General features: G+C 37.0%; 1 protein-coding gene across 1 annotated transcript; it reads left to right on the top strand.

Moving 5' to 3' along the window:
* Positions 1–856: 856 nt before the first annotated feature.
* On the top strand, positions 857–15,075 carry LOC124172095. The gene is made up of 6 exons (XM_046551502.1): positions 857–1,090; positions 1,802–1,921; positions 8,137–8,216; positions 13,400–13,463; positions 13,996–14,059; positions 15,002–15,075. Exons 1-6 carry the CDS (start codon positions 857–859, stop codon positions 15,073–15,075), a joined length of 636 nt encoding a protein of 211 aa, XP_046407458.1.
* Positions 15,076–16,886: the final 1,811 nt, after the last annotated feature.

A 16,886-nucleotide genomic window follows, 5' to 3' on the forward strand; every position in this document is an offset into this window, starting at 1 on the left:
ATGGTGCTCTTCTCTCAACACTAAGTATCTAATGCCATGATGGTTCATGGCATTAGATACTTAGATATTCATCATGGTTGTTGAGCAGTTTGTTTACCTAATGTCTAAGCTTGAGTCATGATTATTCTGGTAGTTCAAAATTGACCAACAATCAGTGCTATAGCCATCTATTGACAGGCAGTAGGAACTTTTTTGGAGCATAATACATAATTGCTGTGTGATTGGTTTCGCATGTTTTAAGGATAATAACAACAGGGTAATTTAAAAAACCATTTCATAAAATAGTTTTGGAACAGAGGATGATTTTGAGGTCTGTTTTCTTTCTGCATAACTATTACACCCTGTATTCTCTTCCGGAGTTAATTTGAGTATTAGCAAGAGGTAAGAGAACATAACAAATGCATTGAAAACATGCTCCACATGTTTTTTCCATGAATCTAATTTTGAGAAAAGAGTAAATAGTGAATTTGGCCTGTTAACAACAACTACTACAAAAGTGACAATTGCAGAAGCAAATGGAGTGCAAAAATAAGGAACTTGATTTATTCATTTTGTTAACTGCAAAAAATTTCATCTTCAGTCTCTCATTTGATTTCTCATGATTTGAAAAAATGGAAAAACGATACATTTGAATAATTTCCATTCTCGGTCATGTATTTAGCTGTTAAAGGGCAGCTTCCATGGTCCCCAAGATATTTAGAAAAGACACTGTGTGAACTTGGAATATCAGGGATCTTTGTGTCAAATTTTTTTCAGTTTGCGCTGAAGTTTTTCAGTATTTGATTAACAGGCATGCAGAGACCAGGCTATTTTATTTATAATAGCAGAGGCAATATGTGTAACATTCTACTTTGCAATGCTTAGAGTATTCCATATATGTGTTTTTAAAGAGATAAAGGTTTATCCATTACTTTTTCTGCAGAGTTTTGAAGCTGGAGGGGCAGATGATGAGGAGTTGGAGCCTTGTGTGGAGACTAAGGACTGCATTCAAGATGTTATTGAAATCACTTCAGAGTTCGCATGCTCAGCCCAAATGACTGAAGTATACATTCCTGTGCCAGACTGCTTATTGCCCGGGGACGATAAGTTGGTAAGTTATATTCTCATTCACAGTGAAAACTGAGTCTAATCACCTTCAGTTTTACAAATTTCTCAGTTGTATGAGGAATGGGGGTGTGTCTGTTATAAATTTAAGAATTTTTGTGGGAAGTCACTGGCATAATGCAACCTTCAGATGTTGTTCTTTCTAGTAGTGACACATGAGGCAGGAAGTGGAACCACACAAATGTTTTTTCATGCAAGTCAATAGCAGTTGTACAGCATTGATGATCTGTTGACAGAAATTTTTCTTATCCTGTGGACTATACTTTTGTATAGCCTTGTCAGATCCTTGTTCAAGCCATTAGTGGTGGCTATTACAAGGCTGTGTCTCATGATTGCCCTCTATTCGTTCAAGCCATCATCCTCCATTATTTCAACGGAGGAACCAGCATAAACTATTGTGGATCCTTTTTGTAAGCCTAGGTGAAGAAATGATGACAATTCAATGTACAGTGGAACCTCGATGTATCATTCCCACTGTTGTGCCCTTACTGCAAGTGGCCAATACCCTCATTCTAACCATGTGATGTTGGTGGTGTAGCTTTCCCCTCACTAGTTGAGCATTTATATGCTGGAGTTTGATCTGTGAGTAGTAAGAAACTCATGACTATTTTGGCCAGCTGGAGTGGTCTCACTTAATTATTGAATAAGGAAATTGTTGTTCTTCCTTTATTTAGTGACGCCCATTATTCTCTTCTAGTTTCATGTGAAAGATGAGAGTGAAGACCCTCTGAGTGAAGGAAACTCTCCTGTGCCGCTCATGTCAGATCCAGCTGCAATAACAAGTGATGCCGTAGACCCATTGGCCACTGATGACCTGGTGAGTGTACTTTTGCCAAGTGTAATTTAATTTTTCTACGGCACAGTGTCATACCTTTCTGCATAATTTATAATTGCTTCTCATCTGAAACGTACTGCATTTTGCCTTGCCTGTTCAGTCATGAACAACTACGGAAGAGCTTTCATGTTTGAATCATTTAAATTATATGTAAATAACAGATATTTTGGATTTTGCCAAACTGACAGCTCAACTTTGCTCACTGAGCAAGTAAGCTCTCTGTCATCTCGGCACAAATCAGTCATTTGTTATGTGATCATACAAACACAGTTTCATTTCAGTTTACTATGGAGCGGAAGGGGGGATGTTAGGAATTGAGAGTTAAACTGAGTACTATATAATTAGGTGCACTGAAACAGATTGATCGCGACATCATGATGTAGCTGCTAGCTAGATTCCACTACATAACTCGCATTCCTTATGAGAGATTGATGTTCACAGGAATCTGATTGTTGAAGATTTGGATTTTGTGATGAAAATGAAGAGGAATTTACTGTGGGGACGAGGGATATGTTAGACCTTTATCATTTTCGAATTGAGAGTTGGGCATCGGTGATGCAAGTCGATTGCCTAAAGATTAGTGATGTTAACACTTTCAACGCTGACCATGTAAAACTCAAAATCATCCCCCTGTGCGGCTTCCGTTTTTTTTCCTTCCTGTCAACTGCATAGCGGGATAGACATGTGATGCAGGTTGCACAGGGTGTGCTTTTTCCCAACGCCACCGTTTTCTTTCAATTTTTTGTGCGTGATGTGTCCAAAAAAATACAAGGAAAACGAATTTGTAATGTTCTACTGGTATTGCCATTGATATTTTGCCACTGCCATAGGAAATTTTTGGTTTAGATGGTCATACTCTCATGCCTTGTATAGCGCAATTTCGATATAGCGCAGATTTGTTACTCAGGGAAACATCATAATGCAGTGTAGTTAATCAAAAAACTTTATCGCTCTCATGATAACACGTGAACTTGCGCTCAGTACATACAAAAGTGCTATCATTTTACACATTTTAATGGTATTGCTTGCCTCAAATCATCTTTGTTTATATATTTATCGAAATCCATTGCTGTGTAATGTCCAAAAGCATTACTTGACATTGGGTCTAGATAGTCGGCTTACCGAAGTAATTTATCTCCTCTCCTTAACAGAATGACAATAGTTAATTTAGATCAATAGTTATGCATGGAGCTAGTGGAAATGAGTTTTTTTAAGCAATACGGTATGAGATGTAATTTTTGCCATCATAGGTTATCAGGCGATTGACTTCCAGGTAGAGGGTCTATGCTAAAGCCTTTGAGGTCATCGGTATTCATGCGGGAGAAATGGAGTTGTAGCCGAGTTGCATATGAATATTATCAACACATAAAGGGCCTGCTTTAGTCTCAAACACAATGGCATCATTCCCTCCCAGCAGTCGTAGGCCCTCTGTGTCACAGGAATACAGTGCTGCAGTAGGTGATTTTGATAGAGCCATACAGAGGGAAAACCAAGAGAACAATGGCCAAAAATAGGAATGCGTGTAGAAAAATCAAGAAGTTATCAAGAAAAACCATTAACCTAGAAGAGAAATTGAAACAGGTCAATTGCTTTGAAAATGGAGACCATCAAAGCAATATTGCATGGAAGTTTAAACTCTCGATTATCTCTTTACTGTTCTGCAGCTGTAAATTTTGAAGCCATCATTTATAAATATGTTCCATACTTAGAATCTGATGCTTTGTTTCCTTACCTCTGTATTTGTATTCTCAGCTTTGAGTAGGACATTCTGTTTTGTAGAATGCTCCCTGTGCCTTTACTATTCCAATGTCTATTTCTTTCTTGCTTCATCCATCACTGGTAGGTGGACTTCCTGTGGCTTATCAATGAACTGGTCACTCTGCTTTGTGTAGTTTAGCATATCGGTCTGTCTGTTAGGTTATGAAACATGAAAATCGCATATTATTGAAGCCATGTTAAGTACTTGATTTATACTTGAAAGTAGTGATGTTATCACTAATTTTTTATATTTTATCACGGGTATATTCCTTTTCCACCTTAAACAACTTCACGTGTTTGAAAGCACTGTCTTATACTTTTTGAGCAAATAAGTTGTAAATGGTTCAGTTATTTCCGTGAAAACTAATGATGTTCTACTTAAATTGCATTGCAAATATTTATTTAGTCCCTGGATGTAAAAATACCTCAAGAAAACCACTTATGAGTAGGGATAGGAATTTTTGGTGGTTTCAGAGGGAGAAAAGCAGTACTTTGAAATTGGAAATCAGGTTCTTTCAAATAGACATTTTGGTGTTTTCTCAAAAACTGCAAGTTTAAATACATACTTAAATTAGTTTTTATTTCAAAACCTAGAAAAGGGTCAGTACCATAGTTTAACCAAATATATCTCGGTTATGTGACACTTCCCTTGTAGCTGTGTTATGACTGCAGACAATCACCTCAGTGGCGAAACCGGGAAAGTTGATCTAAGTTGCAAAGTAAGCTGTAATACCTGTCTGTAGTGAAATGGGGAATGTGATATGTATAAAAATTGCATGCTGTTTTGTGTGGTTAGTTAGCATTTATTCTTTCTAATATGTCAATTTCAATCTAGATTACTTCTTTTACAAATTACACTGGATCTAGAACAACATAGGTAACACTGCAGAGTCAAATCAAGCCACCAGGATAACTGAGAGTCAATGCCACTCAACATTTTGCATACTTACACTACATGATCTACTAGATTTTGTTTGTTTCAACATTCAAAGTATACTTCAATGAAAAGTTCTAGATTCTCTTCAGCTAAATGATGACGCTTATCACCCAACACTCTTGTGTATGTAGAAAAGAACCGTTCACAGTCGACATTTACTCAAGAAATCCAAATCGATTTCAACACAGCTTCACTAAATGTTAGAAATGTTTGTGACATCCCTAGAAATACTGCTCTAATATCTACCTTTAGCTTTCCACATACAGGATTCTTCACAAAAGATTTCAGTTCTTTGTAGCATCGCATTACATCAATATCATCCAGTTTGGAACACAAACTTATTCTGTTAATTTTCTGCTCAAGTTCTTCAGTGATAATCACTTGTACTATATCAGCGGGGTCAAATAGATTGATATACTTACAAAACTGTGAAGTGCGATCATTAGCCCATAACTCCAGTAGCTTGGTTACAGCATGGCAAGCTGCACTGGACAGGACTGCACTCATTTCGCCCCTACTGACTCTCCTTCCACAATCCTCTAGCAGTTTAATAACATTGCTCCCGTAACTCCCTCATGCAAAGAGTTCAACTGCTTGATGAATTCCCCTTAGCTGCCCATCTAGAATATGTACAGGTGGCTGTGAGTGTCCTTCCAGAAATGTGATCATTTCAACAAAGTGTTTGCCATATTCTATGATGAACATATCCTGTATTTCGATTGCTTCCTAGTCTTCTTCTGAAATACTATGGAGAAAATCAACCCAGCATTGTCGCGTGTCATGTCCTCACTGTGCATAAACCCTACGATGTCCTTTTGCATGTGTTGCGAGATATGCCACTGATTCATACCAGGAGCTCCACCTGGTTAACAATGGCTGAGGAAATAGTGGCACTTGCTGATTAGGGGTAGGTTGTATCCAAACATGATTTCTATAAAGGTGCTTCCTTTTTCATGTGTTAAGGAATGCCATCTTCACTTTGGATACTGCTTGATGCAAAATATGCAGATGTTTCCCAAGAGTATACAGTACTAAATTGAGTTCATGGGCCCAGGACTGAATTATCAGAACATTGTCTGACAACAAATCCTCCATTGCATGAAAAATTTTGTCATGTAGCGAGCAGAGTTGGACACTAATGCTGTTACATTATCAAGTGGTATTTCGTACCACTTCAGTTTGTCTAAAATTGCTATTGAACATGTTTTTGAATTAGCTGTTTCCAAAGTACACACGTCACCAACTACAATGTCCACTGCACTATCAAGAAGTGCAGCAATTTCTAGCAGGATCACAAAAACATTTTCTTCTCTTTTTTCCATTGTTTTATCACAAAAAACTATCACCTACTTGTCCTTCAGTTGAGTCTTCGTGTTGTATTTTAGATCAGGAATATATTTGTCCCTTAGTTGGCAAATGTAGGTAATTTCTCCAGCACCAGTAGCGAGGTAAAATTATTCACAGCGGTAAATAAAATGTTAGTTTTCCTATGGCTATGGAAAGGATTAGAATGCTTTGACTTAATTTACAATAAGCTGCTGTAATCGTATACTTGCCCCCAACGAATTTATTCAAAAATAATTTACAGTAGCGGGTGTAACTTTGTGGAAATCCATAATCGCAGGAATAGAAGGATCAACAACTTTCCTTTTTCCACATGGTAATTCTTTGAGACCGACCATGGTTTCGTTACAGCGACCTTGATAATTTTACGCTGCAACGAAACCATGGTCGGTCTCAATATATCACCATGTGGATATAAGAAAGTTGTTGATCCTTCTATTCCTGTCATTCAAAAATGACTTCATGTGCTCATTTTCCAATTTGTAGAGAAGAATGTCAGCTTTGAGAAAGTTTCATACTACCCACTTTCCAAAATGATGATCAATTTGGTTTTTCATGGCAGCAGTAGATGCAGATAGAGATTGATGTTTTTAACTTTAAAGAATATCCGTACTTACCAAATTTTGCAGCAGTTAGATGCTTCGAAGATTTCCAATGTTTTTCAATCGAGTCTTTCCTTTCCCAAGCTACCTAACAATTGCAGAATTTGAACAGTACCATACTTTAATCGATACAATAAAATCCATCCTTTTGATACTGAAAAGCCCTGTCCCTTTTCTTAATTTTTCATTCTGCATTACATTAACTTGTCAAAATAACTAGAATGTCTGAGACACCGGCATCAATATTTAACAATTGCCGCTGAAAAATCAGTTATTTGACAGACATAGCTAAAAGGTAGAGATCCAAACAGCAGATATTCAGGCACGTGCAGTCCATGGGTGCATTCATCAGGCTAGCGCCGGGCTAGCGGACAGTTCTACTCAGAATTTACCACTGAAATCTGATTTTAATGCTCACGGAGTTACAACAGTTCTAGGGGCATGCTTCAGATTCCTCAACCAATATAATATTCCATTTGTGATGTTGATAAGAAAAAGTTGCATACATTGCTCTTCTGTTGTTCAACTCGGAGAGAAAATAGATGGTTATTCCCTCAGAGTAAGGATGAGAGATGCCATATGTTGCAGCAAATCGAAAGCACGCGATGCCATCCTCCCGCGATTGTATCGCAACATTAGTTATGCCATGAGGAACTGCACTTGTCCACATACCTAAGGAATACTCTCACTTGTGTTAATTTTAATCGAATTGAAACCATTCCGTGTAATGTAATGCTTTTTCCTGTGCTTGAAATTAGTTTCAAAATTTTCTCCAAAAAAATAAAAATTCGTATTTTGGGACACAATTTGCAACATTTCGTGAGTTCAAAAGTCATATCCCCAGTCACTTTGGTGTACTTTGTAACGTCTTACGTCTACCAGGACACTTTGTGTCTAAATCCACAAAATTCACGATGGCGAAATTTTCCCATTCCTACCTATCAGTTGTCCATGCAGAGTAAATGAACCTTCATATTTTCTCATTGAAGCTGTGCAAGCTGTGTCCTATAAGGAGTTTAGATACAGATTTCTCTTTTTTGTTTACTCAAAATGGCCTTCTGTTATATCTTGTCTGAGTAAGTTTAATTTATTTGTCAAAATGTTTGATGTCTCTAAACTGAATTATAAACCAAAATATACACTAAATTTATCCTCCATTTTTGACCCTATATCCATGAATGTATGTTATTACCTATGAGCTCTGGATTCTCATGCAAAGTTCTTTCGTAAAATAAGTTACAGTGACAAATAAGATTTTATCTGGAGTTCTGCATCTCCAGAAATGATTGCACTGAGGATCATCATGTGGCTTTTGGAGGGATTTTGCGATGAAAATAGGAAGTAATAGGAATAAAGTAAAGTGATAATTTTAACAAAATAAGTAAAAATGTTATAAATTCCTAACATTAATTACCTTGAGGCAGCTTGCAGGGTAGTATGAAGAATATATCCATTTGAAACTAACTTTATTTTTATTTGTGTGATGAATTCTCAAAAGTTTTTTTATTTTTCTGTATCTCAATCATTAATGATGATGATTGGGGATTATGTTGCAGCCCAATACCTTGACTGCTTCCCAAGACGAAAAGGTGGAAGCTCAGGGCAGGGGAGCCATGGTGGCAGACCTGGACTGGACGCTGGTCAGGGCAAAGGAGGAACCATCTCCTGAGGAGAATGCCCAGGTATGTATAGAATTATTGCTATGGAATTTGATTAATTGTTGGAGGAGATAGTGGGCAGAAATGTTAATCAAGAAAAATGCGATGAAATTTTGATTTTTACACGGCTTTAAAGGTAACCCATTTGATTGAAAGTTACTAATTACTCGAATAAGTTTTCTCATCATAAAAAATCTGTTTTTCCTTTTTATGTTGTTCATTTGTGTAGTAGATTTCTTGCCTTATACATTAATATATAAAATCCTGGGACCAATAAACTTAACCTTATTAGCCCTCCAGTGGGGACGTGGGGCTCCTCGGTGGCCCATAGTGTTTCATGTGTTTGCTGTTATTCACATGATGACATAAAATACCTGTGATTTTCAGAAGCTACCCACTATTTTGGTGTCAAATGCCTTTCATAGATGCTTGTTAGTAACTGGTTAGCATTCAATAGCACACAAAAGAAAGTGGGAATGTAGTGGCCACGAGCAAACAGTGTTTGGCACGTTTATGCTACTTTTATTGGTACCTCAGTAAGTGGCCTACTTGTTTGCCTTCATCGCAAGGGATGAGATGCAAATGATCTTAAGCTGTATCTTGACAAGTGACCAACTTCCACTTTTTTCCCTGTGGTGAATAACAGAGAGCCATATTCCTGCAATGCAGGAGCCTGGATTTCCAGTGGTACTCTATATTGGAAGTATAAAGATCCTTTTTCAAATTCCATTCATCTTACAAGGGGAGACCATGACCGCCTTTTTCAATGCCGTATTTTTTATGGCCATGAGAATGGTGAACACATCCCTGCACTAGCAGTGGTTCCATTGAATAGGCATTAGTTTGGAGTGTCTGTGTGCATAAAGCAGTGTCATCTCCAACGTGGAGAAGTGAAGGCTCCACTTGATACTCTCCTCAAAAACATACCAAAAGATTAGTAGGGGGCTATAAAACTGGCTTTTTTTTAAGAAATGACATTTGTTGGTGGGCCTCTTGTTATTATAATTTAAGGGCTACGGAAGATTTTGGGAAGCGGCGAGCACAAGACACATTTGGTGTAATTGTTGCTTTTAACACTCTAGCGGGCATGACTGTTATTTCTACACAACCGGGTGAATGGCATACTTTGCCTATTTTATGTGGATATATGATAACACTCGATTTTTGTTAAAATTTATCTTTATTTGTAGAAATTAGTTAAATCTTTTACATTATGGGTGATACAGATATAAAGGTACACAGGTGGTACACGGCCGGTCACGCGGCGTAATTTTTACGCCACGTGTGATGGGTTCCTCTTGCTGTTCTTAAAAAATTAGCTGCTATGCTTTGAACTTTGAAAACTCGCAATATAGACGATGAAAGTACATTTTAGGAATACATGAGACCATTCTAGCCCAGAATGTACACACTATGTTGAAATCCTTGGTTAATGAGGGTTGACGTATTTTATGACAGCACGCCCGGTCCAGGGTCATCAACTTTCATTTCACTCTATTTATAAATTGAAGTTATATTTTGGAATGTTCTTTTTTAGCACATAGGTACTGTATAAGTAAACTCCCATTGGAGTAAAGTGTATTACAAGTGTTCGAAAAATATGGCATTTTAAAATCGTTTTGTGTTCTTATTAATTATGTCTGTACACATGTTGTTGATCGCTGCGAGCTTGTAATAGCATGTGCTCTCCCAAGAGTGGTTTTCATATTTTATGTGGACATTGATCAGTATAATCAATGAAAAAATTAACATTTTGGCACACACCAACCCTTGCTAGTGTAGTCCTTGTATCACCGTGTTTGAAATGACACTGCTTAAATACCTTAATGCCATTATGATGATAAAAAATATTCTCATGTCTATGGTTGTTGCAATAGAGTTGTTCACCAATTTTTTTACCGTCTTAAATGAAAGTTCACCCCCTAGGGGTTACTGGCAGCAGTAACCCCTAGGGGTGTACTTCTCAGCGCTTTTACATTAAAAAATGTAACCCTTGAAAGGCTTAGCAGAAAGTGTAGAATACGAGGATCAGCGAACTTCTTGCGGAACCTGTTAACCCTTTCTACAAACCGGTGATCCTGCATCAGCGAAGAAATAACGAGGGTGAAAATGGAGGAAATTTGGAAGAAGGCGCATATATATTGCTTTCTATGGCTTTGTAAATCGACCACAATGAAAAATCCTAGAAAACTTTTTGATGCTGTGCCCCTAAATTCTCATATTCGAAGGAACTGGTTTACTGCAGCAAGGCAAGATGACCAAAAATCAGCAGAAAACATAGTACTATTGCTGTGGATATCATTTTAATGTTAGTGTTAAACGTATACCGAATTCCATTGTTACATATAAGACATATAATGTCAGTTAACGTGATAAACAGTTTTACTTGTGGTCTTCCAAAATAAGTCAAACAGATTTCAATCAAAAACATTTTTTATTGAAGTTATTTGAAGGAAAATAATTTATAAAAGATTAAGAATAATGCTTATACTGCTTTCAATGATCGCCGAAGTTAATTGATCCCAACTTAGTCTTAGATTTAGTACACCAGAGATTGCCATACAGTCGCTAAACAGTGTTTGTTTCTCAAGCACATACGCAGCTGGCAGTTTTGGAGTTGGTGGAAACAATAATATTATTGACTTTATAATGAAGATACTGCAAGAGGTACTTAGGAATACCTAATGATCCAATGTATGTAATTGATTTGCTCTTTGGAATATTTAAGTTTGCCAACACAGACATTTTCATCACTATCATGAAAATTAAAATCAAATTACAGCTTGGATAGATTGGGAGACCAATTCCAAATCAGTAAGACAAACCTTGGATCTACTATCCACGCAACCTTCTCTTATTTCAAATTACTTTAAAAATTTAATAATTTTTCCGAAGCATAATAAATTTGATCTACCTTTTTCTTTTCAATCCAATTACAGCTAAGTACAGAATATAATCGAATGTTTTGAAATTAAAATACTAAAGACCTCTGATCCAATAAAACAAGCTTTGACATGGATTTAGTATAAAAAATGTTATACCATCAAATATTTAGTACCTTTTGATAAAAATGAATTTGTAAATTTTGTTTCCATCTGGGAATGGTGGAAGAATTAATGACAAAATTTTTTTCCTGTAGTTTTTTCTTATTTTGTGCTGAGGAGAAACTCTTCTTTTCATAGTGTTTATATATTATTCTCTTTTAAGTTGGATATAACAAACTGCTGAATCGCCATATTCTTCTCTAGCAGTGCTGAAATAGTTTTCAACCCCTAGACCCATAGCACACCCATTTTGGACGGCCGTCCACATTCCAATAGTGAGCAATGGAAGGGCATGGAAGCTTGCACACTGGCCAACCGCACACTGGCACCGGTAAAAAGTTGGTTAGCTACTGACCATTGCCACTACTGGTCTCCAGCACCGGCTCAACAACCAAGCAACTTATCTTTTGACCTGTAAATATCCGGGGTGTGTGCAAGCAGCACCAGTAAAATATCGGCCGGTATATTACTGGCTATCCAAAATCGGTGCGTGTGCAAGTGGCCTTTCAGTAATCTTCATAAGAATAAATATTGACAACAATTCGCAATTCTATGTTTTGATGCGGACGAATCTGAGAGGAACATAACTGCTTATTTTACGATATGAGTTCCTTGTAGTCACCATAGTTTTTTAAAGGCTAGAAATTATCAAAAGCCTTTCAAACTTAAAAAAACGAGCATTGTGTGACACAGATTGTTGATATAATATGAAATTTATCCCTCGAGAACCATTTCACCGTTTACTAGGGTATGATTCAAATAGAGATGGAAACCAGCCAAGGCCAAGTAAATGGTAACAAACTTAAGTATTTGATACAAAATATACTCATGAGTACAATTAACATATTTTACAGTGTTATCATAGTTAATATGCATTAACTCTTACCTCGCACGCTTGACTCCTTGAATTTCCAGAGTGCTAAAAATGTCATTATTAGATTTATTTTCTGTGTATTTAGGCTTTTTCTTGCCTTGACCACTATTTATTCAAAAAAAATTGAAAATGAAAAATGAGCATTAGGCATTACTTAGCTCATATTAGACACAGTATTAGAATTAGCCCTCATAAAACCACAATCCGAAGGCATTTCTCACTATGGCATCCGCAAATTCAAGCACGGCTTGGATAACAGCGTTCACTGAAAGCATGCAGTCAGCAAAGTAGCTGTGTGTGACGTCAGCCATTCGAGCCTGACTTCCTGCCGAGACTGATCGTTTGAAAAGCACACAAATTTCAACGGAGCACAAAAGAAAATGTAATGCACCTATTGCAGAAATTTTTTCACCAATGTGAATTATTAGCCAAAACTCACTGTTAGCATCTACTTAAATTGGTAATTTCGTTTGAGGTTAACACCCTTACTAAAATTATTGAAAAAGTTGACGCCGTATGATCATAATGAAGACAAAAAAATATGTAGCCGTGACGAAGCCCTGGTCCCCTGTGTGGTAGCCTGAAATGCTACCATTACCCCACCTGACCCGTCTGCTAAGAGGTGAGATATTATGTATCTATAGGCGGCTTGTGAAAAGTACCGCATGAAAATGAATCAATTGCAGCCAAGCTAAGGCCCATACAACGGAACCAATACTAGTTCAGGGATGTGTTTACCATTCCAAAGGCCATAAAAAATACGGCATTGAAAAATGCGTAGCAAAGTTTGTGGGCTCCCCTTGTTTGTCAGGCTTACGCACGAGTATTTACAGGCAGTTTCGATTCTAATTTACTTATAACTGAAACAAGTACATATTCTTAATTCAAAATAAGTCATTTTTTCCTCTTTATTTTTATTGTAATTGTTGTAGTTTTCTTGCCTTAGATTTTTCTATGTTAAATCTTGGTACCAATAAAGCAAATATCAATATGATATTTATTTTACTATAAAATATCCGGCGACCAAAAAATCATGCCTCATGAAGATGTTTATTTTACAATATGAAATCCCAGGACTGATAATTCATAGCTCATTAAGAAAATCAGTTCTCACATTTCAATCAAACTCTGTAGTGTTGTAGTTCATTGGGAGCTCTCCACAAATCCCATATTGGGTTTTATAACCAATGGTTTTAAAAGTGGAATGCAGTTCAACATTTATATACCTAATATATTCCCCTAGAAATGGTCTTCTTTCAAGTAGCAGCAGTAGTGTGGTGGTTATTGTGTTTGGCTACTATCTGGAGGTACTAGGTTCAACATTCGCATGCAGAACTTTTTTCATAATATATTTCTACTTATCATTGTACAAAATCTTACAAATGCCTGCTGTTCGACATTATTTCCATCATTATCACGGAAGAATTTAGTTTTCTATGTGGAAATCTTTTTCTGCAATGCAGTGTCAGATTTTATCCCATTTTTTCACACAGATGCCTAGCTTGCATTACGTTCATTCGGTTCATTCGTTGCGAAAGAAACCTTAATTATTTTATGGTATCACATGAACTAAATTACATCCATTGCAGAGTTATCTAATGAAGATAATATAACAATGCAGGCAGAACATAAATCAAAGACCGTTAACATGTTGAAAAAAATGGAATAATATTTAATTCCCTGAAGTGTTGAAAATATTTTTACTTTGTAAGGAAAAATTTGTGAGGAATTCCAAGTTTTGTTGTAATGTGGTTTATAAAAAAGTTTATATCAATCCTTTCAAAAAAAAGACCTGAATCTCTTTTCGTGCATGATTAATATCTTGATGATTACTTCCAGCCTACCTTAAGTGAGGATGGGGACCCATTTGAGAGTTCAACTACTGCCCATGAGTCTGCATTTGGTGAGTACTCTTACTGGTTGCAAATAACTCTATACTTGGAAATGTGGAGGATGTATATGTTAATGCTTTTATTTAGCCAACATTTACTGTGACTAAAGTAATTATTGAGAATTGGACAGTAGCCCTTGAGACTACAATGGAAGCAGTGGGTGAGTGCTTTCAAAGGCTACAAATAGCTGTATACAGATAAGGCTTAGGCTACTTTCAGGTGGCACGGTGCCGTGCTTTCATATAACCTAATGTATGTACGGATGCCTTCAAACGAGTCAAATGACACCGTGTTCTCCGCTGCACCCATTTCTATCGAGCCAGGCACTGCACCATCAACAGCGTCAACTGGTCGTGAAATTCAGACCGCTTTCAGATGAGAAAACTCTGGATTTACTTGTGCGATGCGGAGAATGAAGGAATGTGAAAAGTCGTCTCTTCTGAAATCGGCCTTATTGTGACTGATTCAGAAGGATGAAGAGCCTGAATTAGTCATCCATACATATTTTCTGATATCTTTATTTTAAAGGGTAATTGAAGAGGGGAGAAGTGTTATATTTACTTACCCTTTTGTATTCATCTGTATCGTGTTTAATGGTCTTCCCTAACAAAATATTTTTGTTTCACTGAAACTGTTGGGTATGTAACTGACATTGAGAGCTTTTTACTTTTAGGAATTTTTATTTATGGCTAAGAATTTTTTTCTTCATTTTCTCTTTTTGGCATTTTTGACAGTTAAAGAGTCATATCAAAAGAATAAAAAGATTGCTGCCTTGCTCCAACCAAGCTTGGAGACTAGTTTATTGAAAGAAAAATATTTACTCAGAGTAGCCGCGCACCTTTTTTCCAGAAAAGCCGGTAAAAAAGGGGATGTGCGAATCCTCAAAATTATAAACCCAAAAAGCCAGAATGGAGTATTTTGTTTGAGAATTGAGTATTAAAAGTAAATTTCAGGGTTCATTGAAAATGTAAACATGGAACTTGGTCAAATGAGGGCAAAAATTGGCTTTGCTTTTGGACCATTTTGAATTCGTGGGAAAATTAGCGAAAATCTTTTAAATGAGTGCATTCCTATTCAATATTTTGTCCTTGGGATTATCAATGGTGCTTTGTTAGGTTTTACTGACAACTAGGCATGAAGCTACCTTGGAGGAGAAAATATGGATGACATAATATTAAATTTAGAGGTATGCTCCAGAAATGATATCAGTATGGCTAAGAAACAGCTGAATTCTTGATATCAATCAAATAATTTTACATTCAATCTGCACAATACCCTGAAAGGCGTGTGGTAGGGGGTGTTAGGACTTCCGCTGTTCTTGCATAAAAAGGATATGCTCTATGGGAATTAGGACTATTTTTTATTAAAATCCTTTACGGCTCGTGGAAAAACGAATTCCCGTATCTACCCGTTCCGCAAAACAACTTTTAATTTATCGCTTCTATCGGACCTGAAAATATAGTGAGGCTCTAGTATTTGGTCCTCCGTGTGGCTTTCAAAGAAATCCATTCTCAACTGTTCAAGAAATCTTAGCCTAGGGTGCAGCCTTCGAGTCTCCAGTGGGTCTCAGTCCAATTCACATAACATCTGGGTAATGCTTTCTGTACAAAGGTAGCGGTTTTTGACGAACCAGCCTTCCTTGGTATTTTTTTCAGTTTACTGATTAAGTCTTTCTTTGCTGGATCCCATACGCTCGTTGCATTATCGAGGTGCGGTCGGGCGAGTGCAAAATAGCACCTATCTTCTACTTTCTCATCTGAAAATCTTCCCACAATATGCTTGACAAATCCTAATTTCTTCAGGGCCATGCCACAAATATTTCTTATGTGTGTTCCCCACAATAGGTTCAAGCTTATCGTAACTCCCACGTACTTCACTTGGTATGTTGCCTCTATGTTAATACCATCCACTGCATAAACATGGTTATAGTTGTGCAACTTCAGCAAGAACTGTACCGTCATGCATTTGCTCAGATTAAGTTTGAGTCCCCTCTCTTGGCTCCACAAATGAACGTTGTTTCAGTCCAATGATAGAACTTCATAGAGTGATCACTAATTTCGCGATGGATCACAGGGTCATCAGCAAATAAACGTATTTTACTGCTAATGTGGGAGCAGAGTTCATCAATGTATATAATGAACAGCAGGGAAGAAAAATCTATTGTTCCCTTAGCCAAAATAATTGCTGAAAGAAAAAGGCTTACATACGTTGGTGCAAAAAAAAGAAATAAGTGGTGAATTTGGAGAGAAATTTTCCCTTGCAAAAGCAAAGCAGGGAAATGATCTCTCTTTAGTTCACAGAAGAATTGACGATGATGTCATACTGACCCAAAATAATAAATTAGTCCTTATTCTTTCTAAAATGCTTTAAGGCCACTTTACACGGTGAATGATCATTTGAAAGATATTTCGAAAGATCATTCGAATGATCATTCGCAAGAAATTCATACGCTGGTACCGCTATTCGCATCTGGAAGGGAATCCAGGTGGCAGCACTAAATTAGGTGTCATGGCCGAATATGGAGGATCGGATGCATTAGTACGCTTGTTCGTGTGAAACGTTAGCCGGCCAGCACTATACTGATTAGCCGAATATCAATGGCATTATGATGAAAAACTTAGAAGAAGAAGTTCATGAGCAACAAAATGTGCGACGTTTATAATTGCACCGACCAGTGTGAGACAAAAGCTATCTCTACATAGATTCCGCAACACCCCTAATTTGGGAAAGAAGTGGGAGCACGTCATGAGAATGGGCAAGAGTGAGCTAGCATGCTAGTTTTATTTAAGAAAAAAACAAGAATGGGTCATAGAAAAACAAATGAAGGCATGACACCTT

This window comes from Ischnura elegans (genome assembly GCF_921293095.1).
Source record: "Ischnura elegans chromosome 13 unlocalized genomic scaffold, ioIscEleg1.1 SUPER_13_unloc_1, whole genome shotgun sequence".
Classification (NCBI taxonomy): Eukaryota; Metazoa; Arthropoda; class Insecta; order Odonata; family Coenagrionidae; genus Ischnura; species Ischnura elegans.